Below are 26,293 nucleotides of genomic sequence, written 5' to 3' on the forward strand. Positions count from 1 at the left end.
AGGATGCTTCAAATAACCATTATTTAATAAAACCGTGTTAAATAGTAATAAATAAAATATAAACAATAAAGAAAAACAAAAAACAAAAAGGAACCTCCACCACATCTGCATTTGAATAAATACCTAGAAATATCGATACAGTGTTGTGAAATGAAATACCGCGATATATTGCAGAACCGATACTTTCTTACACTCCTGTGAGTCAGCCTTGAACTTGCATCTGCACAAATCTCAGTCCTAACGCTCCACACGTTTCCAGGCATGTCGATGTATTGAAGGGCAGCGGCCGGGCCCAAACGGTTCCTAATTGTCTTAATTCAGAACCCACCGGTCAGTGTATAGGTGTGATGGTGGTGCAGGGTTTCCAGGTCAGGTGGTTTTTGAAGAAGGTGTGATCTGCACTCACAGAGCAGCGTCAATCAGCTGGAAATGGTTTGAATTCCCCGAGCGGCGCCACTGAGGCCGCGCGTTCGTTTTCATTCGAGGCATGTCGGGCCGTCTGGAGATAGTGCGTATAGTGGAGCGCCGGTCCTGATCAGCGAAGCCGATCACGGCCCGGGCTCCCGGCACATATTGTTTTTCTCGTCTTTTGTCAGAAGACTAATTTTGCGTGTGTGCGTCAGGGCTGTCACGGAGGCAATTTCTCAGCGTATCCAGGCTTCTGTGGTGCATTATGTCTCTCCAGCCTCTTCCCTCCACCAGGGGACACGAAGCAATCAATGCTAATGAGCCCGGCCAGTCTCCTCCTCCAATAAAAAGCTAATGAAAGGCCGGCCCAGCACACTGGCAACACAATTATTTATGGTTGGGGAGCCGTGGCCCTGCTGCCGCCGCCCTTTGTCCTCGCATAAATCAACATTTTTCAGCGTGTGGTGGACCAGCCCGTTCAGACGGAGGCTCCTCTGGTGCTGCTCGGCCAACACTCGGTCTGCGCTCACCTTATCTGTGGGGGACGCTTCAGTTCGCTCAATGATTTAATGAGAATATAGAGTCAGATTAACAGTCACCACAACACAATACACCACAAATGAAGGGGGGGGTCCAGTTGGCGAGAGGTTCTAAACGGAGCGCGGTGCTTAGTTTCCTCTCCAGGTTCGTCTCCTGTAGAAGCTACTGAGGAAATGACAACAAAAAGCTTTAACCCTGTATTGGACAAGTGACTATTTTTGGTCAGTGACATCACCTTTTCCAGTGAGGACTAGGGCTGTGGATCAGCAAGAATCTGGTGATACGATACTAATCACAATACTAGGCTCACGATACGATATATCACAATATATCATGATACTGTTACAGAGGCAAATTTTTTTGTTTCTTTTTTTAAATGATTATTTCCTTGAAGAATTGAATTACACCCGAAATATATGCACAAATACAAAACACATTTTTATTTGATCAGAACAGGATCTAATGTTCTATCACAAAATGTTCCTGTGTTCAAACTGAAATTCAGTTTTACAGACATTACAGTTTCAGATCCTAAGTTCTAATGGGACAGAAGGTAGGGTCTAATGTTCTACACTTCAGCCTCCTTTAACTAAAACAGTCATTGAAGAAGCTGAAGAACTCTGCAGTTGTTGGACCTGGAGTAGATGATAGTATTTCACACACATGGATGTTGACTGTCACTCACACAGTTTAAGTCTGTGCACACGAATCCCTCCATTCCTCAAATTCTTTGTTCTCCAGATTTTCATTTTGTTTCTGCTGGTCACAGTTACTGTTTGATGCTCTGTGTGTGTGTGTGTGTGTGTGTGTGTGTGTGTGTGTGTGTGTGTGTGAGGAACACAAAGCTTCGTCCAAATAATGAAAAATCTTGCTGTAAAGATTGTAACAGTATAATTGTCCTGCTGTTGTTCATTTTTCTGTTTATTGTCCACATATCGTTACTCTCATTTTTGGCCTAATTGTGAATCTGTGTAACTGTACTGTTTTAACACTGCTGCTTCATATTACACAGAAATCAGTTTGTCCAAAAATATGATTTAGGCAGTGATGCCATGAGGCTATTAGTAATAATATTTAATATATATATTTAAAATAATGGTTAGGGGTGTAAGAAAATATCGGTTCTGCAATATATCATGATATTTCATTTCACAATACTGTATCGATATTAAAAAGTACTGTATCAATATTTTTAGGTATTTATTCAAATACGGATATTGTGGAGGTTCATTTTAATTTTTTTTGTTTTTCTTTTTTGTTATATTTTATTTATTCTTATTTCACACTCTTTTATTACATAATGTTCATTCCTTTGTTTGGATTGAACTCCAATCCTGTTCTGATGTTAGTTGTGAACTAATAGAATCTGAACATTTGAACAGGATCTGAAACTGGAATGTCTGTAAAACAGAATTTCAGTTTGAACACAGGAACATTTTGTGATAGAACATTAGATCCTGTTGGGATCAAATAAAAATGTATTTAGTATTTGTGCAGATTTCTGCTGTAATTCAATTCTTCAAGGAAATAATCATTTAAAAAAAAAAGAAACAAACAAAAATTGCCTTTTTAACTGTATCGTGATATATCATATCGTGATCCTAGTGTTGTGATTTGTGTCGTATCTCCAGATTCTTGCTGATACACAGCCCTACTAATGGTGTGTATTTGTAGTGTGTTGTTGGTGTGACGCTGCCTCCTTTAACAGTGTCTAAACCCACTTTCATGTGTGCTTTTGCAGAGGTGGGCTCTCTGCTGGAGTCACTGATGCAGGGGGACTTCCAGGCCGTTCTGCTGAACCCTCAGGTGTTGGATTTACTCCGAGGGGACAACTCCTGCACGGAGGGGCAGGACATCGAGGCCTACCTGGAGAGACGGGTCCTGCTTTACCTGAGCGAAGCCTCTGAAGACGCACAGACACACAGGTAAGACGTCAAGTCAACCCACGGGTTTGACACAAGCTCGACTTTAAATCATTAAGATGAGATCAAATTTCACAGCTGACAGCAGCAACAAACAACAAGCCAGCGTCAAGGTTATTATCGTTAACGAAAACTGACGAAATGACGAAAACTAGAATTGTAAAAACATTTTCGTTAACTGAAATAAATAAAAACTATAATTAAAAGAAAAAATGATAACTAACTGAAACTGTCTTGTGTGTTTACAAAACTAACTAAAACTTAGAAAAATTCTTGATCAAATTCCCTTCGTTTTGGTCTTTGTCAATGTCAGATTGATGTTCAATGGATTTCTTTGTCTCTCTCAGTTTTCTGTGCTGTCTCCATACGACACTTTTGCTCCGTCACTTGTGTTCACTTGTGGTTTCCAGTCGTCTTCTGGTCCCCACTCTACCTGGAAACATGGAGACTAAAGCAGCAGAGTCCTGTCTGGGATTGATTTGAATACGACGACAAAGAAGAGAAAAGAGACGACCAAGGTTCTAATAGTTTTGGATTTTTCATTATAGTTTAGCTTTATTTAATTTTGACTCTTTTTTTTTTTTTTTTTCTCTAATTCAGTTAGTTTTAATTAGTTTTTAGAGCAGGTTTGGTCATTTTTATTAGTTTTCGTTATTTTCTAAATGCTTAGTTTTCGTTTAGTTTTAGTATTAATTTTAGTTCAGTGGTCTCTTCTTCTCTGTGGTCGTATTCAAATCAATCCCAGACAGGACTCTGCTGCTTTAGTCTCCATGTTTCCAGGTAGAGTGGGGACCAGAAGACGACTGGAAACCACAAGTGAACACAAGTGACGGACCCTTAAATATTATATGGTGCCAGCAGCTAAAATTGCTAGAGTGAAATAAATCGATTTCGTATCAGTCTGACATTGACAAAGACAAAAACGTAGGGAATTTCATCCATAATTTTTATCAGTCTTAGTTAGTTTTGTAAACACACAATACAGTTTCAGTTAGTTATGTTTTTTTCTTTTAATTATAGTTTTTATTTATTTCAATTAACAAAATGTTTTACAATTCTAGAGGGACTAGGTTCTTTTAGAATAGTTTTTTATCCGCTCAGTAAAGTTCACACATGTAGAAGCCTTGGAGGTTCAGACCTGTTCTGGAGCAGGGGTGTTAGAAAATATCAGTTCTGCAGTATATCGCGATATTTCACTTCATGGTACTGTATCGATATTAAAAAGTACTGTATCAATATTTTTAGGTATTTATTCAAATGCAGACATGGCAGAGGTTCATTTTTGTTTTTCAAACTCTTTTATTTCTATTTTCACATGGGGTTTTTGTTCTGTTGTTTGTTTACTACAAAAGTACTATTGTGATATTGCAGGTCATACATGTAGCTGTTTGTACTGATAACGCTGTTTTGTTAAATAATGGATAATTCAAGCATCCTAAAAGCACTTTTTACTGTCTGAAAGAGGCAAATGTTTGTTCTTTATTGGGAATGCAGAAAAATAATGTTCTGTTTTTGGATGGTTCAGGGACTGAACACTATGGATTCTTTTCGCAACAGGATACAAACATTTAAGCAGGAACTGAAACTGTAATGTCTGTAAAACATTATTTATTTATTTGTTTGTGTGTGTTTTTTTTTTTGTACTGGTAAAGCCGTGTGTTAAAAATTTATCCAAATGCTGTGCTCTAAGTTTTTCCAGGAAATAATCTTTAAAAAAAAAAAAGAATCAAAACAAAAAATATTGCCTTGTTAACAGTATCGTGATATATTGCGATATATTGTATTGTGATTTGTATCGTATCGCCAGATTCTTGCCGATACACTGCCCTGTTCTGGAGGGAACGACACCTTCCAAACTCACTTTCATTTGTCACTCGTCTGTGGATTGACTTGAGTCTGTAGCAAATGCACTAATTAAAATCTATACGCTGGCCTAAAGTGGAGGGGTGGGGGTGGGGGTGGGTTTATTTAGAAGGACTGAGTTGAATGAAGCACAAAGCTGATCTGGAGGGTGTTGTTCGTTCTCCTTCCAGCGCCTCTATTCCATCCCCATGAATTATTAATTTTTAATAAGAACAGCTTAACATCTCCGTTCCTGCTCTTTAGAGGAAACTGTCCGAGGGCGAACGTTGAAGGCAGCACATTTGGCTCCTCCTCATCATGATTGGATCCTCATCCTCTCCTCTATCACTTTCTCAGCCTAATAGAAAGCAGCTAAGCATGTCACAGCTCCTCGCCTGCTTTTTAACGGCTCTAATTGCCCACCAGTGTGATGGCCACTGGGAACGACCGCTGTGACTCTGTCTTTGTACAAACAGCAGTGAAATCCACATATTCTGACAGACGGGCTGAGCCTGGTACAAACTCTGCCACACAGGTGTCAAACATTGGCCCGGGGGCCAAAACCAGCCCCCCAAAGGGTCCAATCCAGCCAGGTAGGGTGAATTTGTGAAATATAAAAATTATAATAAAGATATTAACAATCAAGGATCTGAAAATCGTTTTAGGTCAATTCAATCTGAAGCAGGTCAGACCAGTAAAATGCTATCATAACAACCTATAAATAATGAAAAAATGCAAATTTTGTGTCTTTTTTTTTTTTTTTTTTCGTGTAAAAAAAAGTAAATTACACAAGAATGTTTATATTACAGACTATCCTTTTACAAAAGTATGAATAACCTGAACAAATATGAATAATATGACATTTCTTAAGAGACATATATAGAATTGTACCAGTATTCTGCCTGTTAATGTTTTGTTATTTGTAGATCCACTACGATGTGTAAGTTGTGATTCACATGTATAAATGATAAACTAAGGCATCATAATGTTAAAATTGCACTGATTTTTCTTCTGAATTTTCAGGTTGTTCATATTTGTTCATGTTATGTTCAAGTACAGTTCGTAGATGTAAACATTTTCATTTTGGAATTTTACTTTTTTTACTCAAAAACATAGACAAAACTTTGGAGTTGACATTATTTATAAGTTCTTAAAATATTATTTATATTATTTTCCTGGTCCGGCCCACTTTAGATCACATTAGGCTGAATGTAGCCCCTGAACTAAAATGACAATCACATGTGTCTGCTCTACCGGAACAGACACATGTGACAGGAAACAGTGTTGAAAGTAGGGCTGTAAGAAAATATTGGTTCCGCAATATATCGTGATATTTCATTTCACGATACTGTATCGATATCAAAAAGTACTGTATCGATATTTTTAGGTATTTATTCAAATGGAGATATGGTGGAGTTTCATGTTTTGGTTTTTTATTATTTTTGGGGGGAATTCTGCAAGTTCTTTTATGTCTATATTCTATAAAATGGTTCATTTTGTCGAACATTTGATGTTATCTATGTTCTACTGTGAATAAGATAGGGGTTTGTGTGATTTCCAAAAAGAGAATCCTTCGTTCTTGTGGAGTATGCATCAGGCTTTATTCAGATACAGCACTGGCAGTCTTGTATAAGTCCAGAAATCTACTCAACCATAAGGCACTCCATGTAATTTACTGTTCACTTCTACTTCCATGTCCTATTGTGTGTGAGTGTGGGGCTCGACATATAACACAGCTGTAAGTACTACAGTCCTCTTACAGAAACCAGCCATACGTATTATTAATAAGGCCGGTTACTATGAACATACTAATGAACTGTTTATGAAATCCCATATTATGAAATTGAACGATTTGGTTTACTATAAAATCATGCAAATAATGTCTAAAGCCAAATTAAAGGTACTCCCTGTGTGTGTACAAAGGTTCTTCTCAACATGAGTCTAAATAGGATTTGCGAGATGTTTGAAAATTTGTTGAACTAAAAGCTAAAAAAGGGACTAAAAGAAGATGTGTATCTGTTGTTGGAGTTCAACTATGAAATGAGTCCAGCATGGATTTAAGAATGTGTAGCCCATTTTTGATATTTAAAAAAATGGTACATGAGGCAATTTTTGAAGGATACAATTGTTAAGATCTAATAAGTAATAGGTCAATAATTTATTTTTGATTCTACATTAAATTATCATTAATTTGGTGGGTTAAGTTTTCTATTTTTCTGGTTTTGTTTTCACCTTTTTATGTTTTTGCTTGTTTGCTTGGTTGTATCCATTGTTGTTTTTTTCTTATATTGAATGCTGGGTAACTGAATGTGTTCTGTAGGACGGGCATTAATAGAAGCATTCTGCTTCTGCCTGCGCCTGTTCACTCACTAACCTGTTGGTAATGTTTGGAGTGTTGTTGTTGACACTGGTTGTATTATTGTGTGATGACTGAATAAAGAATGTCACCATCCTCATCCTGTATGTTGTGGTTGTGTTGCAGGGTGCTGGTGGTGCTGCTTGTGGCCGTCTCCTGCCTCCATCTGTTCGCTCAGAGTAACTGGACCGGTCCTCCTGTGTCCATCCACGTCCCTGACCTGCTGCCCCCAGGCCTGCTCTCCACCTCAGGTACGACGCCCTGTCATGCTGCGTGCCGTATCATGGCTCATCTGTGTTCGCAGTGGTGGGGGTTTATAATAGACATGGTCATTTAATTCCACTGATAACACAAACTCTGTAAATTGTCGGGTTGGAACGGGTGGAACTGAGTCGACTAATGTTATATCTTATCCAACTTGGACATATTTAAACACAATACAATGAAAAGAGTTTATGGCAACATAACCTAAGACCTGCCATATCAAATTGAATACCTTTTAAAGACTTTTCAAGGTTTAAGTGCAGGTTTGTAATTCAAGACTTTTAAGACCCCGTAGAACCCTGTATTTAGGTAAATCCATTCATACATGAGGAAAAACAGCATATTAAAAGATATTAATTTAAACAGAACTCCCAGAATGACTTGCTCATTGTCTTTCATGATCTTCAGAGTGCAGCTCCAGTCTTTACTGCTAGGTTTGTCCATGTTAGGACTGAGCTATTGAGCATTTTGGACTGACGAAGACATGGTGCTGTAAGAGACTTGAATGGGTCTAAACCACTGGTTCCAACCTTTTTTCACTCCTGACCCCATTTTAACATCACAAATTTCGGAGACTTTTTTTGCTAAAATTAATTTGTGTTTGATCTTGCAATAGATGATGGATCTGACTGTTTTACTACAGGAACTGAGTCATGGCTCACTGAACATGGACCAAAAGGATTTTATAGACAGAATTATACATTTGACTGAGACACACACACACACACACACACACACCTATTTATAAAATAAACCCAAAGTGGGTCCAACAGATTAGAGACCAGAACATGTCCTTAATACCACTTTGCCTGTCAGTGGAAGAATGTTCTGCCGATCGGTGTTTAGTAAATAGGTGTGATTTTTCATAGTTTCTGTTAACTTGTAGTTGTTCTGCTGACTGTAAACATGCATTTAAACTGACTAGTGCTAGCATGTTTCCAGCTGGCACATGGCGATCACTTACTGCTCGTATGCTGCGTTCCAGGCTCGTTTTTGAACCCGTAAGTCACGACTTCAAACCACGACTCATGACTTTGTAACGTTCCAGGCAAGTCACGCCAAACTGCCTGAGCGCAAGGAATTGTGGGGAGTTAGATGTAAACAAACCAGCATGTCGGACCGCACGTTATGTTCATTTATAGTCATTTCTATCCCACAGGTGTTTGTTCTTTGTTTATTAAGGGAAACAGAAAAGGAAAAAACGGTTGCATAAGGCAAGAGAAGCTGTTCTACCTTTGATGTTATTTGTACATTTGGATTCGTATTTGGTATTAATTACCCCCAACAGGAGGTATTGTGATTGCTTTGCTTTGCGTGTGCACGTGTGTTTGTTTGTTAGCAAGATAACTCAAAAAGTTATGGACGGATTTTCATGAAATTTCAGGAAATGTTGATACTGGCACAAGGAAGAAATCAATGGTGAAAAAAACAAAACCTCCTATCTGAAAAAATGCACCGTTTGAGAAATTTTTAAGTATCTTGTTTTTTCATGCACAAAATGCTGTGTAAAAAGTAACAAAGCACAACAACAATGCATTATTTTTTGGGTTTCATTACCCAGTATCATTCTACAAGAAAACAGCCAGTTTTGTTTAATTTTCTCAACAAAGTACATTTTTCAGATAGGAGATTTTGTTTTTTTTGGCCATCGAAATGATTACATTTGGCGGTGATAGGGGGGCATAGGGGGCCCACTGTTCTGCCTTGGTGGAGGTCTGTGCTCTCCAAGTGCTTTTCTTGTTTATTCTTGCACTCATTGGACTGAAAACTAGCTAACGCTAGAGCAGCCGCGATTATGCAGAACATTTGCAGATAAATAATATCAGATCAATACCTGTCTTTAGTAAACTATCTGCATAAACACCACATCCATGGGGGGGGCGGCCATTGCTACATGACGTCAGAACTGGGAGAACATGGATCTAGGATGAGTTCACAGGTGGAAGTCCCAGGTTTGACTGAACATTCCAGTGCATTTTCACCAGTAGAAGGATGGACAAACACCAGTTACAGATGGACTGGAACGCAGCATCACAGTAGTTTAGTGGTACACTCAAAACTGCAGGTCATCACCTCCAGGCTTCTGGACAGGAGAGTGGCTGCTGCTGTTATTTTATAGATGCGTCCTCCAATGGGGATGTTTACCATGTTCATGAAGACTCAGTGTAACCACCCTCCCTCCCTCCCTCCTTCTATTATTCATGACTCATGAGGTAAAAGTTTTGTGAAAGGTCATGACTGTGATGTGTTTACTGACCTTCTCAGAAATGATGATGAGGTTGTGGAAGGTTGGCTTTTCCTAACTTTTTTTAATATAAGGAAATGATATTCCAAACAGACTTTATTGGGCCTCAGTGGACTGTTTTTGTTGCTGTTGTCCAGCTGCTTTTTTCTCAACACTTACTACTTGAATTGCAGACATTTTCAGCACACAACATTCTAAGGCAGCATTGCATCATTGACTACATTTACACGTTTTGTTTTTTCCTGTGTTCTAAAAGACTTAATTCCTAATGAGCTTTTAACATAACATGTGATAATAGATATTACACAAATATCACTTACAACATATCCTGATTAAAAATATTTTGTCAATGTTTTTCACTGGTGTCAGACTTTCTGATATGTGAACAGCCTTCCTTTTATGTTTGGGAAAAGTTTACCTTTTCAGTATTTGCTCATATCCCTATCATACCCTTTTCTGTTTTTTTTTTTTTCCAATTTATTTTTTATTGACATTCAGTAATCAGACATTTGCATTCGGTACATCATATTATATGTCATACATACCATACTTTAACTTTGGCCCCGAATTTAATTTCCTTTGTTAGTCTGGTGAAACGCAGAGTGCAAAGGTTATTCAGGAAGTGATGTGGTCTTTCTTAAAGCTCAAATGTGAAAACGAACTGCATTTGACTGGTTCCCAGCTCTACTCATAGTGCATTAGTATTAGTTCAGTCATTGTTCCAGACTGAGGGGGTCCACATTAGAGCTGAAACGATTAATCGACTCAAAGTGATTTTTAAAAAAATCATTCAACCACAATTCTCCTGAATCAAAGCTTTGTTTCCTTCATTTCTCTGCTGTTCAACATTGGTTCCACTGTTGTGTTTCACACGGACGCTTATTGTGACGCACAAAGAAGCTTCAATTCAGGAAAACTGCAATAGAATATTTCCCTTCAATCAATTCCAGTCGATCAATCGAATTGTGAATTTTTGCATTTGCTTCAAGCACCTAATCGATCAATCGTTTCAGCTCTAGTCCACATTCGCACTGGTTTTGGAAAATACAGTTATTATTACCGACTGTTGGAGTCTGATTTTTAAAAACGATTCTTAACTCTTTCAGTGCCATGGGCCGATTAAATCGGCTTTACGAATACAACCTTTGAAGTGCCGCGGGCCGATCAGATCGGCTTTGGAGAACACGCCGGATGTTACCGAGCAGTTTCCTGCAGGATTCTTCAAATATTATAAAAACGACGCGAAATACTGAAAAATTCTGTGGCACTTTTAAGGCTTTTAAGGCTTATTAGCCCCTTAACTGTCTGGCACCGAAAGAGTTAATAAGACGGAGCAAACATTTGCCTGTTTGAAGACTTTTTGCGACGGGAAAGTAAATGTGCAGTATTGAAGATTCACACCTCCGTTGCAAAGAACTGGAGAGAGCAGAAAATAAGAGGGTGTGTTTGGAACGTCTCGGCTCAGCCCTGATTAAGCTCACTCTGAATTTAATACTTGACAGCCAATCAGTTATTCGCTGCAGCTTTGTGTCAAATGTTATACGTGAAATTTTGACCTTGCACTTTAAAACTTCACCCAGTCGCAGTGTTAAATGAAGCTTCACCACCAGACAATAAAGTGGACGGAGGCAGAGCTGCGGACGTACGGTGTGTAGGGGAGATGCTCAGTAATGAAGCGTCTCTCGGGTCCTAATTACACCGGGCCGCGGTGATTGCTTCCTCTTGGTGCTGTAGCGCCCAGAGCAGAACGGTGCGTTTCTTACTGCCATTACCTCCGTGGAGAGGGCCGTTTCTTTTATCCCGGTAATTCCTTTGGCATCAATGATTTATCTGTGCTGTCACACCAAGGAGCCTGTTCTAAAGGAGGGGGTCCACACATGCATGACAGCACAGGTGAAAGGGAGGACAAACACGGCTGGAATTCAACACACAAGTTAATGAACACAAACCCAAGGTGTATTTGTTTACCAAAACTGATTACACATGACCATTAGGGCTTTAAGAAAATATCACTTCTGCAATATATCGCGATATTTCGTTTCACAATACTGTATCAATATTTAAAAAGTACTGTATCGATTTGTAGATGTTTATTCAAATGCAGATATTGTGGAGGTTCATTTTTGTTGTTTTGTTTTTGTTTATGTCTTATTTATTATTTAACACTATTTTATTAAATAATAATAATAAGGGCTGTGTATCGGCAAGAATCTGGCGATACGATACAAATCACAATATTAGGATCACAATGCGATATATCACGATATATCATGATACTGTTAAAAATGCTAATTTTTTGTTTTTCTTTTTTCTAAAATGATTATTTCCTTGAAGAACTGAATTGCACCAGAAATAAGACCAAATACTAAACACATTTGTATTTGATCCAAACAGGATCTAATGTTCTATCACAAAATGTTCCTGTGTTCAAACTGAAATTCTGTTTTACAGACATTCCAGTTTCAGATCCTGTTCAAATGTTCATATTCTATTAGTTCACAACTATCATCAGAACAGGATTTGAGTTCAATCCCAACAAAGGAACTAACATTACTGAATAAAAGAGTGTTAAATAACAATAAATAAAATATAAACAAAAAAGAAAAATGAACCTCCACAATATCTGCATTTGAAGAAATACCTAAAAATATCGATACAGTATTGTTAAATGAAATATCGCAATATATTGCAGAACTGATAATTTTCTTACACCCCTAATAATAATAATAATAATAATAATGATAATAATAATTTTATTCATATAGCGCCTTTAAAAACTGAGTTTACAAAGTGCTTTGACAGACAAAGCAAAAGTGCATAACAGCAAAATAAAAACATAGCAAACAATACAACACAATAAAAGAGAAGAGTACAGCAGACACAAAAACATGACTAACTCTGAATGTATCATAGTGGAGAGGCAGAAATAACAGAACATGATGCTGTCAAATGCGAAATGAAGGAGTGGAAAAAACATCATGTATGTCAATATAAATGAAGAACCAAAACAGGGTAAAATTAAATATTCAACATTAAAAACATTAAAAACAATAAAAAGAGACAACATCACATGAAGGCAAGTCGATAAAAATGCTTTTTAAGGGGTGACTTAAAAGATGACACTGATTACACAATGTTAGTTCCTTTGTTGGGATTGAACTAAAATAATGTTATGATAGTTGTGAATTAATAGAATCTGAACATTTGAACAGCATCTGAAACTGGAATGTCTGTAAAACAGAATTTCAGTTTGAACACAGGAACATTTTGTGATAGAACATTAGATCCTGTTGGGATCAAAAAAATGTGTTTAGTATTTGTGCAGATTTCTGCTGGAATTCAATTCTTCAAGGAAATAATCATTAAAGAAAAACAACCAAACAAAAAAACTGCCTTTTTAACAGTATCATGATATATCATATTGTGGTCCTAGTATTGTGATTTGTATCGTATCACCAGATTCTTACCAATACACAGCCCTACTGACCACGGTGAGAAAACATCAGCCTTCACCATGATTTATTGTTTTATTGCATAAAATACAGGTTGCGTTAAGTTTTATGTCGTCAGTGACTATGGAAATGCACAGAGCTGTAGTTACGTAACTCCAACATTAGCAGGATAGCAGGAGCATCAATAATGAAACGTTCATGTGCATAAAAGTGTGTATGACAGCTCACAGAATGAATACACGCAGCTAAAAGGTAATGGGACCGATTCATACCAGAGGAATGTTGACACGGCAGAAGTGATAACACTGTAAAGCAATTAAATATTGATTATAGCAGGAGATGACATGACTGCAGCCTGTTCGGCCGTCCACCTGGGTTCAGCTGGAGGTCATGTTGCTAACATTAGTTCAGAGGGTAAATGGGAAGATCTGTGGTGGTCCTCTGCAAACGCTACTGTAAGCATATACTGGAACTGAGTAACAGTAACTACATACTGGAACTGAGTAATAGTAACTACATACTGGAACTGAGTAACAGTAACTAAGTAACAGTAACTACATACTGGAACTGAGTAATAGTAACTACATACTGGAACTGAGTAATAGTAACTATGTACTGTAACTGAGTAACAGTAACTACTTACTGGAACTGAGTAATAGTAACTACATACTGGAACTGAGTAATAGTAACTACATACTGTAACTGAGTAACAGTAACTATGTACTGTAACTGAGTAACAGTAACTACTTACTGGAACTGAGTAACAGTAACTACATACTTGAACTGAGTAATAGTAACTACATACTGGAACTGAGTAAGAGAGCACACTTTAAAGGAAAACCCACCTCACATTATTTTTTTAATCAATGCTCATCATGAAAAGCAGTTGTTCTTGCCCAGGTTTAAGGCTTCCATAAAGTCCTCTTATATTTTACTAAAAGAATATTCCAGCTCCAGCACCTCCCATTTAAGAGGGCTATGGGAGAAAGAGTTGGGGATTGAAATAAATGATGAGGACTGGGACAACATATGGAAGAGTGCGAATTCCTTAAGTGTCTGTAATCGAGTAAAAGCTATGCAACTTAAAATCTTACATCGTGTGCATATTTCTCCCTCTCAACGACATAAATTTAATTCAGACCTTTCTCTGTTATGTCCCAAATGTAAAATTGATGTGGGCACCCTTACTCATTGTTATTGGTCCTGTAAGAAAATTCAACATTTTTGGCATGTTGTAAAATGTGAACTGGATAAAATATTATCTGTTTCTGTTACTACTGAATGTAATCCATTGACCATGTTGCTTGGAATGACAGATGTCACAATCATCGGAAAATATAAAAGACAACTCTGTAGGATGCTCACATTTTGTGCGAGGAAATGTATTCTTTTGAATTGAATCACAGATGAAGCACCTACTAAAACTCAGTGGCATCGGACAGTACTTGAATGTATATCCCTGGACTATTTAACCAGTCTGTTACACAGCAAAGATGAAGTGTTCCATAAAACTTGGAACCCCTTTACGTCATATATTGGTCTGGACATTTCAGCCCTTTTCCACAGAGGAATAATGTGAACTCATTTTGCTGTCATAGTTTTTTTTTTTTTTTTTTTTAAATTGACTGACTGAGTCTTCCACCTCCTTCTGATTTGTGCCGGAATGTTGTGTTCTGTTCTGTTTGTTGTCTCTTTCTTTTCTATAAACAAAAAAACCCCAATAAATATATATTGGGGAAAAAAAATCAAGGCTAATCATAAAGCTGCACTAACACTGACGCTAACGCTAACACTGATGCTAACACTGACGCTAACACTGACGCTAACGCTAACACTGACGCTAACACTGACGCTAACACTGACGCTAACGCTAACACTGACGCTAACACTGACGCTAATGCTAACACTGACGCTAACACTGATGCTAACGCTGACGCTAACGCTGACACTAACGCTGATGCTAACACTAATGCTAACACTAACACTCACACATTTATCTGTTTTTTTTCCCTCCAGAGTGTAACTGAAGTGGTCCATTCCAGTCTGCTCTTGGATGGGGAGTCGGTCTACAGTCTGGTGTCCAACCCTCTGCTGCTGCTGCTGGCCAAAGTCATACTCACTAAATGTTCATCAAAGATGGACAGTCTCCAGGTAAGAGCAGGGCTGCTGTTGTGCACCAACCTTCACTAGGTCCAAAAACACTTCTGTTTGAATCTAAGTCCTCACTGAGGCTCTTAAACATCAAACTGAGTCACTGACTTAAACGAACCGTCTGTTTAAGGAAGAACGGAACATCTGTTTAAGGTAGAACAGAACAACTGTTTAAGGTAGAACAGAACAACTGTTTAAGGTAGAACAGAACAACTGTTTAAGGTAGAACGGACCGTCCGTTTAAGGTAGAACAGAACATCTGTTTAAGGTAGAACAGAACAACTGTTTAAGGTAGAACGGACCGTCCGTTTAAGGTAGAACAGAACATCTGTTTAAGGTAGAACAGAACAACTGTTTAAGGTAGAACAGAACAACTGTTTAAGGTAGAACGGACCGTCCGTTTAAGGTAGAAGAACATCTGTTTAAGGTAGAACAGAACAACTGTTTAAGGTAGAACGGACCGTCCGTTTAAGGTAGAACAGAACATCTGTTTAAGGTAGAACAGAACAACTGTTTAAGGTAGAACAGAACAACTGTTTAAGGTAGAACGGACCGTCCGTTTAAGGTAGAACAGAACATCTGTTTAAGGTAGAAAGCTCCAATGTTTTTTAAACTTTAAACTTGCAGAAAAACTTTGCGGAAAAATGCAGCGATTATGAAAACATGCGATTCCAGCATAGTTTGCGTATTTTTCATATTTTGCATGGAAATATGCTCTATTATGGTGAAAATGCACCCTTTTTTAAAAAAAAAAAGTGGAACCTTGTATTATGTGCGCTCTCTGCTTGATATGCATTGAATTACGCGATTGTATAATTGCGTTTTTCTGGAGGGACTGTAAATGTGTCAGGGGACAGGAGGACATGTGGACGCTGACATGACGAACATACGTGTGAACATGCTTCGTAAAAACGTGTGTTCTGGAGGATATCGATTCAGTCCAACACAGTGAAGCGTCTGTGTAAGCACATGGCAGAGAACAGGTCATCATGCATCTGAAAGGGGGGGGCGGGTTGGGGGGGGGTCATACACTGGTCGGGCGCTGAGCAGGAACAGCAGCTCCAGGGTTTGGACTGTTCCACGTTCTTTTCCTGCTTTGTGTTGCGGTGCGACGCTGCTGTTTTTAATGCGTGGTCAGCACTCAGCTCCTGCCTCTGCGCTCACATGTGTTTCTGTTTGTGCTAAAGGGGTCTCAGGAGTGTTTATGTGTTTATTTATTAACCTGTGCATGAGCTCAAGGTAGGATTCATTATTTATGTCACAGCCTAATGTCTGAGCTAGGGTCGGGAGTCTTAGTTTTCAGGCTTATACGATATGCATCTCGATACAGCATCTCCAATCCGATATATAATAGATACATGTGTGGCATCTCACAATGCAATGCGATACGATTCACACCCAAATCACGATACAGAGCGATTAAGCACTTCTTGGGGCGCTAGTGAGCAGGCAATGGAGTAGGTTGCAAGATTGGTGAGCTCTGCAAAAAACTGTATGAAAGTCATATTAAATGACATTTTGATGGGAAATGTGATACACCTAAACCATCTAGGACTACATAGCATCATCAAGACGGTTCTCTTTTTTCTACAAATGTAAATGGCACACATCCTACGCAAATTCAAGTACACGGTAAAGCTGCTACCACCAGCAAGCTAAATCTGACGCAGCTAGCAACATGCCTGACACGTCCAAGATGACTGAACAATCTGAAATAATGGAGCTCAAAGCTGATCTACAATCATTTATTAAAACTGAAATGACTGTGCTTTTCCAAGGTGAGCTGAAGAAGGTAATAGCAAGTGAGTTTGACGCAGTTCAACTGTAGCTACAGCATGCCAGCTAGAAATGGCTAATAGCACCGCAGCCCTTCGCTCAGACCTGGATACAATTAAGACCACAGCGTCGGAGGTGGAACAGGGGCTCTGACTGCTCAGACGACATCACCATACTACAAAACACTGTTCAAAAACTGGAGAAGAGTGTGGAAACACTGCAGAGAAGTGCTTCGACATGGAGGGACAAATGCGGAGATCTAATATTCGTATATTAACTGTACCCGAAGACGCTCCAAGCACACCACTTTCGTTTTCAAAACTACTCAGAGCGATTAAACACATTCTGATTGAACACATTCAGTCTGGTAAAAAAAAAAAAAAAAAAATGCAGTGCAATTCAAAGAGCTGATTATTTATCAAATAAAACCATGACTGTTTCCAAAGTGTCTAGTTCAGTTTCAGAACACGTGCCTCACATTCAGTCAGGTGAAAAAGTTCGGACTTTGTTTCCAAAGTCGTTTCTCTGTTTGTTTCTAACTCAACTTCTTGCTCCTTCACTGAATCCATTTGTAATGTAATATATTTGTAATGAAGGTAAAACAGAAAAGGTTCTGTCACTTTAAGAGACACTTGTGCAAGGTATTCTGGGATACACTGTTGGATCTGTATGACACTGTTTAAGGAAGTATCTGTGGTCTGTACTGTAGTATCTGTGGTGTGTACTGCAGTATCTGTGCTCTGTACTGTAGTATCTGTGGTGTGTACTCCAGTATCTGTGGTCTGTACTCCAGTATCTGTGGTCTGTACTCCAGTATCGTGTCTGTACTCCAGTATCTGTGGTCTGTACTGCAGTATCTGTGGTCTGTACTCCAGTATCTGTGGTCTGTACTGCAGTATCTGTGGTCTGTACTGTGGTATTTGTGGTATGTACTGCAGTATTCAGTACAGCTGATCTAGTAAAGTACATGTTCATAATCCACGTGTTCTTCTCCTTCTGTGTCTGTCACATTCACATACAGTCGTACGGTATTCATCTGCACATGCTCAGTACAGTATTCATCTGCACATGCTCAGTACAGTATTCATCTGCACATGCTCAGTCCATGGGTGGAGCTCAGACTGTTAGTGTACAGTGTACACATCCACGGCGCACGTTAACGTGGGTCTGAGGAAAGAAAAACTTTACCCAAATAAACAGTAACACTTTTAAATGCAAGTAAAAATATATTCTATTGAACGGATCAAATTTTATCGATACAAACATTCAATAACCGATGCATCGCGATATCATTCCAAACCTTCATTCACTCTCAGCTTCTGTACCGCTGCACTGGGATCGAGCACGCACGTGCCGGTGTATCGATGCGTATCGGATAATCTTCCCATCCCTAGTCTGAGCGCATTTTCAGTTTTATAAAAATACATCTTTTGCCAGAATTTAGTTTGTTTCTCATCGTTTCTCCTACAATGTCCAAGTCAGTTCTGTTTTTTTCTTACCTCTGTGGTTTGTTTTTGTTTTTGTGTAGCTGCTCCCCTGGTGGACCCTGCGCTACGTCAACCTACACCAGCAAATCCTGGAGGCTCGTTCTCCACAGCTCCTCAGCATGGCCCAAAGCAGCATGGACAAAGGTACCGACACAAAGGAAGACCTTCACATATTTACCACTGACCTAAAGACTTTATATCTGACTATCATGGCCAATTTCCGTAATTGATTCGATTTCGATTCATAAGGTTCTGAATCGATTAATCACGATTCAATTCGATTTGATCCAGTGTCGATTCGGTTCAGTATTATTTGATTGATTCAGATTCATTTAGTGATACCAAAGTACAATTTTGGGTTGTAACCTGATTATTTGACTACTGCGGTCATGCACACATCAATACTGGGATCAATATTGATATTAGAAAGGAAGTAAATCTGACATTTCATCAGTAAACAGATGAATCTGCTCTGAAATAATGAATGAAACGGAAACATGTCCATGTTTCTACAGTGGATCAGAACGGACTTCGTCATCTTTATTCTGTTTTACGGCTGGTGGCTCTGTGCAAGCTGGGTGCTCCGTGATTGGAATGAGAGTGGGGTTGCGCTCCGTGATTGTTGGTCGGGGAGCGGGGGGGCAGCGTAGCGGTCGGTCATTGCTATTCCTCTAACTCCATACTCAGCCATAGGCGACAGCATGGATCCAAGTTAATATTCCAAGAACGACCGGCTTCTGCGAGACGAGGCGAGAACCTCTGGGCGTCCAGTTCCTTCACACTGCAGGTTCCAGTTTGAGGCCGGGTGGACCTGGTTTTTCCCCACCCTTCCTCCTCGTCTTTTCCGTGCCAGATCCGTTGCGAGCGAGACCAAGACTTCCCCAGGGTTCGCAACACGGAGCCAGCCGCGCTTCCGTGTACTCCCGGTCCTACTCTGAAAAATCGATCTCATCCACTTTTAATTAACGCAAAATTAAAACCGATTTTTTTTCACCCAGCCCTATATTTGACAGCGGTAACAACAATGTGAACGCATTGGGGGCGTCTTCTGCCCAGCCCACTGGTATGTTGATCTGATCTCCCATATATTTGTAAGGAGAAACAATTTCCAGCCCAACACCAAAAGTGAGGACGCAGAATAAATGTAATAAAACAGAACGCAGTGATTTGGAAATCACACAAACCCTTATTTTATTCACAGTAGAACATAGACAACATCAAAAGTTTGACAAAATGAACAATTTTAGGAATAAAATGAGGTGATTTTGAATCTGATTTCAGTGACACGCAAATAAACATTATAAATACTTCAAATCTCATAAAACGTTTTTTTGTTTTTTTTTTTTTTTCATAAACTAATAAATGAATCCAATTGAACCTCACTAATGTGACCAGTTTATGAACCAATTACAGTACCGAGGGTGCTGGTGGGTAAATCTGCCATTATCATGTATTTTTATTTACTTGCAATAAGAAACATTTTAGAAATAACATTTTTAAATTAATATTTATTTCAATCAAACATTTGCAAAAATGGTTTGGTGTAGATAACTTCTCTGTTAGCGACACCTGTGGGATGTTGAATTTTTATACATCATCTTATTAGTATGACTATATTATGGCTGTGCATATTTAACCTCCGGTATCCAGGTGTGCCTTTTAGGCACACTTTGTACTTTGTGTTCAAAAGCTTCATATTATTTTCATAATTTGAATAAGGTTAGAATTCAAAAGTTGTTCATTTTTGTATGATCTTTAAAATTCTGGCCACCAACTAAAATTTACACATTTTAAACAAAAGAAAATGACCAGAGTAGCATCTGTCTGCCAAGTGTGCCTAAAACGCACTATTTCTAACATTTGATCTGTATGATTAGGGCTGACCTGGATTTACAAAAATAAAATCAAATTAGAGCAGAAAAATAAATCAATATAATATTTAATAGTTTGATTTATTGGTTCTGTTCATTATTTTTATGGACAGAATTTCTAGGCGCAGCCAGGGCCAGAGGGGGTCCGGTTTGGGGACCACAGGATTTCATCTCTGCTTTTTGCAGATGACGTTGTCCTGTTGGCCTCATCGAACCTGGACCTTCAGCGTGCCCTGGGGCGGTTTGCAGCCAAGTGTGAAGCGAGCGGGATGAGGATCAGCACCTCCAAATCCGAGCCCATGGTTCTTGACCGGAAAAAGATGGTCTGCCCTCTCCGGGTCGGTGGGGAGTCTTTGCCTCAAGTGGAGGAGTTCAAGTATCTTGGGGTCTTGTTCACGAGTGAGGGAAGGATGGCGCGTCAGATTGACAGACGGATCGGTGCAGCGTCTGCAGTGATGCGGTCGCTGTACCGGTCTGTTGTGGTTCAGAAGGAGCTGAGCTGAGAGGTGAAGCTCTCAATTTACCGGTCAGTCTACGTTCCTACCCTCACCTATGGTCATGAGCTTTGGGTCAGGACCGAAAGGACCAGATCCCGGATACAAGCGGTCCAAATGAGTTTCCTCCGCAGGGGGCTGGGCGCACCCTTAGGATAGGGGGAGGAGCTCAGTCACCAGGGAGGAGCTGGAGTAGAGCCGCTGCTCCTCCGCATCCAGAGGAACCAGCTGAGGTGGATCAGACATCTGTTTCAGATCCTCCTGGACGCCTCCCTGGGGAGGTGTTCCAGGCATGTCCCACTGGGAGGAGACCTCGAGGAAGACCCAGGACACGTTGGAGAGACTATGTCTGTGGGCTGGACTGGGAACGCCTCGGGGTCCTCCCGGAAGAGCTGGAGGAGGAGTCTGGGGAGAGGGAAGTCTGGGCATCCCTGCTTAGACTGTTACCCCCGTGACCTGGCCCCGGATAAAGTGGAAGAAAATGGATGGATGGATGATTTATAGGTGTGCATTTACGCACACTTGGTGACAGATGCTTGTATTTTTGAACATTTGACCTAGCGCCAAAAATAATAATGCAAATTAACCAGTGTTGGAGTTAATCATGACATATGCCAGGATGAAAAAATCAAATAATATGTCGTCCATTTTTATGGAGTATATTGAAAAAACTTAATTTTTTGTGTTTTTTGCATCTAAAAAATGGTTTGTTTCCATTACAAACACAGCATTTAAAGAGATAAAAAATGTGACAATTATTTAGTATTTGGGATTTTTATTTACGGCTCAAGTTGATGAAATAGAAAAAAGTATAAAGAATTAAAAACAAACTGTATGAAATTTTTTTGACATTATTCCACAAGTGTGCCAAAAAGGCACACTTGGTGTTTAGTAAGGCCTCGGTGGATGGGATACCAGAGGGTTAAAGGTGTATTTCTGTGTGATGTGTGATTGACAGCTGCCGAGTGAAACCAGAGCAGCCTTTGGTTATTGAATAAATCATCTTTTGTCCTTACAGTCGGGTCGAGAAGGTTCACTAACAAGAATAACAGAGGATTGTGTTTGTTTTTACTCTGGTTCTGTGATACAGTGTTCATCAGGTAGGTGAAGTGTGTTGGTTCCGCTGGAGTCGGTGTCTTCACTTCACATTCACTTGGTTATGGTACCACCCTAATGCACCACAAACATCAGTGTAGACGTCACCTTTATTGTCTTATCATGTTTGGCTCAGGAGATGTGCAGCAAAAGGACCATAATTGGGTTTTGATGGACAGTAGCCCTGCAGAGTTAATCGAACTGCAATCACAACATCGACCTGTGTAATTATATCATCACAAAAAGCTGACATTTTAAAGGTTCAGTCTGTTTACAGTGACATTTTGGATTCAGCGGATTTGCATGTTTTACTCACTACCTCTCTCAGCTCAATGCCAACGTCACCACATTTGTTTTATTTATTTAGTTTTTTCTTTTTTTTACATAGTGGTTCAAGTTTGCAGGTTTTGGGAAAAAAATAAATAACTAAAATTAATGATTGAATGGATTTTCATTGACAATCAAAAAAAATAGAATCAACACCATCTCAGACTGTCATAGCGTCCACAGTGATCAAATATGGTGTTCTCCTCATGCAGCCCTAACAGGAAGTGCACTGGCCACTGAGGTGTTATGAAATATGTTCATTATTTCAAGTTTCATACATTTATGAAAAAGGCAACGTTTCACCTCAAATTTAACACATGTCACTTGGAATAGAAATAATGTGTGTGTATATATTCCTGCCGTGGGTGTGTGTTCTCATTGGTCCAGTGTGGATTCAAGCTAGGAATGTAACGATTACCAGTATAACGATAAACGACGGTAAAATTGCAGACAGTTAGTATTACCGTTAAAATTCTACTTCTCATGATAACTGTGTTTGATTACTGCACTTTTAGGGAAAAACCCTTTGAAAGATTGCTTTTATGTCAAATATTTGAGTACAGTTTTAATTTATCACAGTTTTAATTTTCTATACCTAATATTTGGAACCAATATTCACTTTTAAAGTCTTTGAAAAGGTTCATTAAGCATCTGTGTGTTATTTATGCAAGAAATTATATACATTTTTCAAATCAGATTTTATTTTTTTGTGTTTTTGGCTTTTATTATTTTTTTATAGTAGGTTAAAGTGAAAAAAATAATCGACAGATAATCTAGATGAAGTTGTGCTGAAAAAACAGATCCCAAACATGGGTATAGTAAACATTTGTTTCTATAGTATATAAAGGCCAAATCAAAAGGACTGAAAAACAGACAAAATAGACTCAGACCACTAAGGGTTAATATTTGAATGTTTGTGCAGCAGAAGGGACATTGTGTCTATTAATTTATTTGTTTATTTAAAAAAAAAAAATTCAACTTGGTTAAATTATTTCAGTATGTGTATTAGTACTTTTTGAACATTTTGAGCACAATTTCAACAAGAAAAGCACTCGGAGAGTGCAGACCTCCGCCAAGACAGATCTGCCCGACCCCCCCACCCCCCCCCCCCCCCCCCACCCCCCCCCCCCCCCCCCCCCCCCCCCCCCCCCCCAATCACCACGAAAATTGAATTAGTTGTTCCTTGTGCCAGTATCAACATTTCCTGAAAATTTCCTGAAAATCTGTCTATAACTTTTTGAGTTATCTTGCTAACAAACAAACAAACACACAAAGCAAAGTGATCACAACACCTCCTGGCGGAGGTAATAATACTGTGATAATAATGATAACCGTGATAATGTTGGTCACGATAACTGTGATGTGAAATGTTCATATGGTTCCATCTGTAGTTCAAACCCAGACGTGGCCTTTTGCTGTGAGTCGCTCCAGATGCTGCGTCAGTTGTTTCCGTCTCTGCACATCTGTCACGTCCAGCCTTTATTGAGCTGATATGTGCAGTCTGATCCTGTCTTACTTCCATAAAGTAGCACTTTACTCCAGGAGACCTGATTAAAGGCACTGGCCATAAAGCAATGAAGAAATGCAATTAGTTGTGCAGCCATTGTTATTTTCAGTGGAATAATAGTGTGTGATTAATTGGTTCAGAAAGTATTTAGTGCTTCAGTGTGTGAATTCACAGCCCTGTTCATAAACGGTTTACTTTTTCATCATTGGATCCATTATCAGAGGACATTTAAGATGTTTGTTTAATTAGCGTATGTTTGGAACGTGCCGTGCTGCGGTTTACGGCAGAGGCACATGCTGTGTTTGTGGAGTGCAGTCTTTTGTGAGCTACAGACTGTGAAGGGTGAACACTACGAGCAGGATACAAAACAGTCTGATCCATATTCCACAGCAGCAGTTGGCCTCACTGTCCTTTAAGCGGCGACGCTGACAAAAGCAGCAGGTCTGTTGGTGAAAGCACCAGGCCGGGGCACTTAAAGCTGCTGCGTATGTAGCAGCTGTATTTGTGCATTGTGTAAGATATGACAGAACCGATCTTCTTTGGACACTTGCCGTTTATTCGTGACAGAAAACTATACAGTCTCATGAGTAACACCCCAGCCATGTTCTCACACTGCGAAGCTAAAATAAAAAAGTCAAAGTTAGCTAACATACCACACGTTAATCATGTTATGAACATATTAGGGATGTAACGATTACCGGTATAACGATAAACTGCAATAAAATTGCCGATGGTTAGTATTACCGTTTAAATTCTAATTCTCAGGATAACTGTGTTTGATTACCGCACTTTTAGGGGAAAAGAACCCTATGTAAAGATCTGCTTTAATGTCAAATATTGAGTATAGTTTTAATTTATTACAGTTTTGATTTTCTATACCTAATATTTGGAACCAATATTCACTTTTAAAGTCTTTGAAAAGGTTCATTAAGCATCTGTGTGTTATTTATGCAATAAATTGTATACAGTTTTCAAATTGGTATTATATTTTTTGTGTTTTTTGTCCTTTTATGTTTTTATAGTAGGTTAAAGTGAAAAAATAAGACAGATGATATAGATGAAGTTGTGCTGAAAAAACAGATCCCAAACATGGGTATAGTAAACATTTGTTTCTATAGTATATAAAGGCCAATCAAAGGACTGAAAAAACGGACAAAATAGACTCAGACCACTAAGGGTTAATATTTGAATGTTTCTGACACAGAAGGGACTATTATTTTATTTATTCATTTATCAATTTTTTTTCGAAATACAACTTGGTTAAATTATTTCAGTGTGTGTATTAGTACTTTTTGAACATTTTGAGCACAATTTCAGTAATACCGTGATAATAATAACCGTGATAATTTTGGTCACAATAATCCCTAGAACATATATTTAAGAATTTTGTCATTTTCATTCAAGAATATGCTCAACTGATAGGGAGCTAAGCGTTACACAAATATAGTGGTATAATACAATCATTTCGATATGAAATTAAAATAAAAAATGTAAAATAATGACAGGACTGACGATGTGTGTCCTTACCAGGTAGACTGCACGGTTCAGCTGGTGCTTTTCTCCTTGGGGTGCAACGACCCTAGTCCGCAGGGGTGTTGCATTCAACGGTGATAAAATAAAATTGTAATTAATACAATAACAGTGTGAGATGGCAGGTGGAACCACACACTACATACATTAACTCCGTTACTCATACGCCACAAGAACAGAGGAAACGGTTGGTGTTCTGGAGGTGCTACGCACAAGAGCAGCGGCCGCTCTGACCAGGACATTTCATACTCCAACACAACTCAAGAGCTGAAGTTGTGGGAGGGCGTCTGCTTTTTCACTTTTACTTTTTTTGGATGATAGTGTCTCCATCAACACAGTCATGCACATTGCTGTAATTCCTTAAAGCTGCGTATGACTTTTGTCCCCAGTTTTTCATCAGATCTGTCAAACCTCAGTCCATCCTCAGAATCATCAATCTGTAAGTCATTCTGTGATTACGCACCTGAATCTGTTCCCTCACGATGAACAATTTCGAAGTGTACTCCACCATAAGTTTTTGTTTACAAACGAGACGATAGATCACTCGGGCATTTTTGGAAATTTGTCGCAACGTGCATTGTGGCAAGTGGAGCTCTACGCAGCTGCAGTAGCAAGAGGCAATGACGCCGTTTCTGTGTTTGTTGCCGCTGTGGCCATAATGCAACTGCATGGAGCTCCAAGTGACCTACCGATTAAAGGGTTGGGGGGGGGTTAGACCCTGACCTTGGATGATGGACCACTGACATGACAGTCTAGTCCTGCTATAATGGTCGTCCTTATAGGGTTAGCCACGCCCACTTTGAATTTGTTGTCAATCTTTTAATTCAAAAGTTAGTTACAAAAACATCTATTATAACAGTTTGTCCACATTTTAAGAAATACACACAGAGTGAACAAACCAAAAGTACAACAAAGGAAAGCAAACATAACAAACACACAATTTAACAACCCTCACCAACCCCCATCCCAGGACTTATGACATACCACACCAAGGGAGGCCACGTAATTTGTAATCATATTCAGGTT

General features: G+C 39.1%; 1 protein-coding gene across 1 annotated transcript in view; it reads left to right on the top strand.

Annotated features, from left to right (window-relative positions):
* The window catches only part of ttc27 (tetratricopeptide repeat domain 27), a 109,282-nt gene that overhangs the window by 8,411 nt on the left and 74,578 nt on the right, over positions 1-26,293 (top strand). Inside the window, 5 exon segments of the mRNA XM_030156619.1 lie at positions 2,690-2,873; positions 7,195-7,319; positions 10,871-10,880; positions 15,048-15,180; positions 18,485-18,587. Coding sequence (XP_030012479.1) covers positions 2,690-2,873; positions 7,195-7,319; positions 10,871-10,880; positions 15,048-15,180; positions 18,485-18,587 — 555 coding nt within the window.

Source organism: Sphaeramia orbicularis, chromosome 15, assembly GCF_902148855.1.
Source record: "Sphaeramia orbicularis chromosome 15, fSphaOr1.1, whole genome shotgun sequence".
NCBI classification, from domain to species: Eukaryota; Metazoa; Chordata; class Actinopteri; order Kurtiformes; family Apogonidae; genus Sphaeramia; species Sphaeramia orbicularis.